Genomic DNA, 1,482 nt, shown 5'->3' with positions numbered 1-1,482 from the left:
TCATCTAACAGACGCACAATATCCGGTCCTACCCTTAAACGTGTCCCCCGCCGGCGTGTTGCATTGATGAGGCGCGCGTGTGTGTTAGCGACGAATTTACTCCGAACAAAATATTTCGCAAACACAAACAATAACACAACTTGGCACGGCGCATTGCAAAAGTCGCAGCGTGTCTCATTTGTCCTTCACGCCGCAGGGAGACGACACATGTCGACTGAAGCCAAGAGGCTGTGCACGGACAGAATGGCTGGCAAAAAAATCGGAACCCATAACGGAACCTTTCACTGTGACGAGGTTCTGGCCTGCTTCTTCCTACAGCAATTACCCGAATACAAGGTGGGCACAATGTCTGTCATATGTAGCATCATTACGGCCTTGTGTCATTACAACTTGCCACATCGGGGCGCTGTTATAAAGAGACATGGAAGTCTCGTTCATTGCATAGCTCCCAAGTGCATATTGCAAAGGAAACGTCAATGTGTTATAGTGAGCAAATTGATCAAGTTTATCGGTATTACCTTATCGCGGTATTACTAAAAGAAATGGAAAGTTGGGGATTGGCACAAGTCGAAACATTAGGTACACTTGCATAATCGAGAACAGTGGTTATCATACTTTGTTTTTTACATTTAAATTTTTTTTACATTAAGTATCCCTTCAAAAAATAGTTGGCTGTAAGTACCACTATAATATAAACATAAAAAACCGTGCTTTGAAAGGGATTAAATTAAAATAGCAGATAACAGTTCGAAATTGCCAAAGAGCCAAAGCAATGAAATGTCTAAAAATAGAAAAAAATATTAGACAGTTACCAAAAATATACAACGATTAAACCAAAATTACTGAAATACAAAAAAAGAAAATATGAAACAAATTAGCAAATATTCAATAATCTCACAAATTGTAGAAAACCAACTCTTTGATGAAAAATACACAAATATTTGTAAATTGTAAGAAAATGAATGTAAACTACACAAATATTAGAAAATATAAATACACAATTGTTAGACAAATATACATTAGAAAAAAAAACATTGTAATTATAACATGTAAAATACAGAAATAGAAAAAATACAACAAAATGTTTGACAAAAATACACACATATTAGAAAAACTGGGACGGGCTTGGGACTCATTGTGGTTGAGTATTAGGGCACTGGGTGGAATTACTCCCCCCACCCCCCAAAAAGACAAACAAACAAAAACCCAAGTAAAATATAGAAATATTTTAAAAATGTAAGATTTGACAAATAGCCCAAAATATTTGACAAAAAAAAATGACTAGAAAAATATGAGACAAAATTCTCTGGGTGCATTCCACCCTGTTTTTTTTTTTTTTTTTTTAATTTGACTAGTGTAAATGAGAGCATTTGAGTAGTGTAAATGAGAGCATTTGACGAGTGTAAATGAGAGCATTTGAGTAGTGTAAAGGAGAGCATTTGAGTAGTCAATGAGAGCATTGGAGTAGTGTTAATGAGAGCA

At 35.6% G+C, this 1,482-nt stretch overlaps 1 protein-coding gene across 2 annotated transcripts in view; it reads left to right on the top strand.

Moving 5' to 3' along the window:
• myg1 (myg1 exonuclease) overlaps positions 1–1,482 on the top strand; it is a 28,832-nt gene continuing 27,350 nt past the window's right edge. For both annotated transcript variants that reach the window (XM_061786027.1, XM_061786028.1), the window contains exon 1: positions 1–336. In XM_061786027.1, the coding sequence (XP_061642011.1) occupies positions 67–336 (270 nt within the window). In that variant the 5' untranslated portion in view covers positions 1–66. The remainder of the gene's footprint in view (positions 337–1,482) is intronic.

This window comes from Phyllopteryx taeniolatus, chromosome 9, assembly GCF_024500385.1.
Source record: "Phyllopteryx taeniolatus isolate TA_2022b chromosome 9, UOR_Ptae_1.2, whole genome shotgun sequence".
Classification (NCBI taxonomy): Eukaryota; Metazoa; Chordata; class Actinopteri; order Syngnathiformes; family Syngnathidae; genus Phyllopteryx; species Phyllopteryx taeniolatus.
This window is presented reverse-complemented; position numbering and strand designations above follow the sequence as displayed.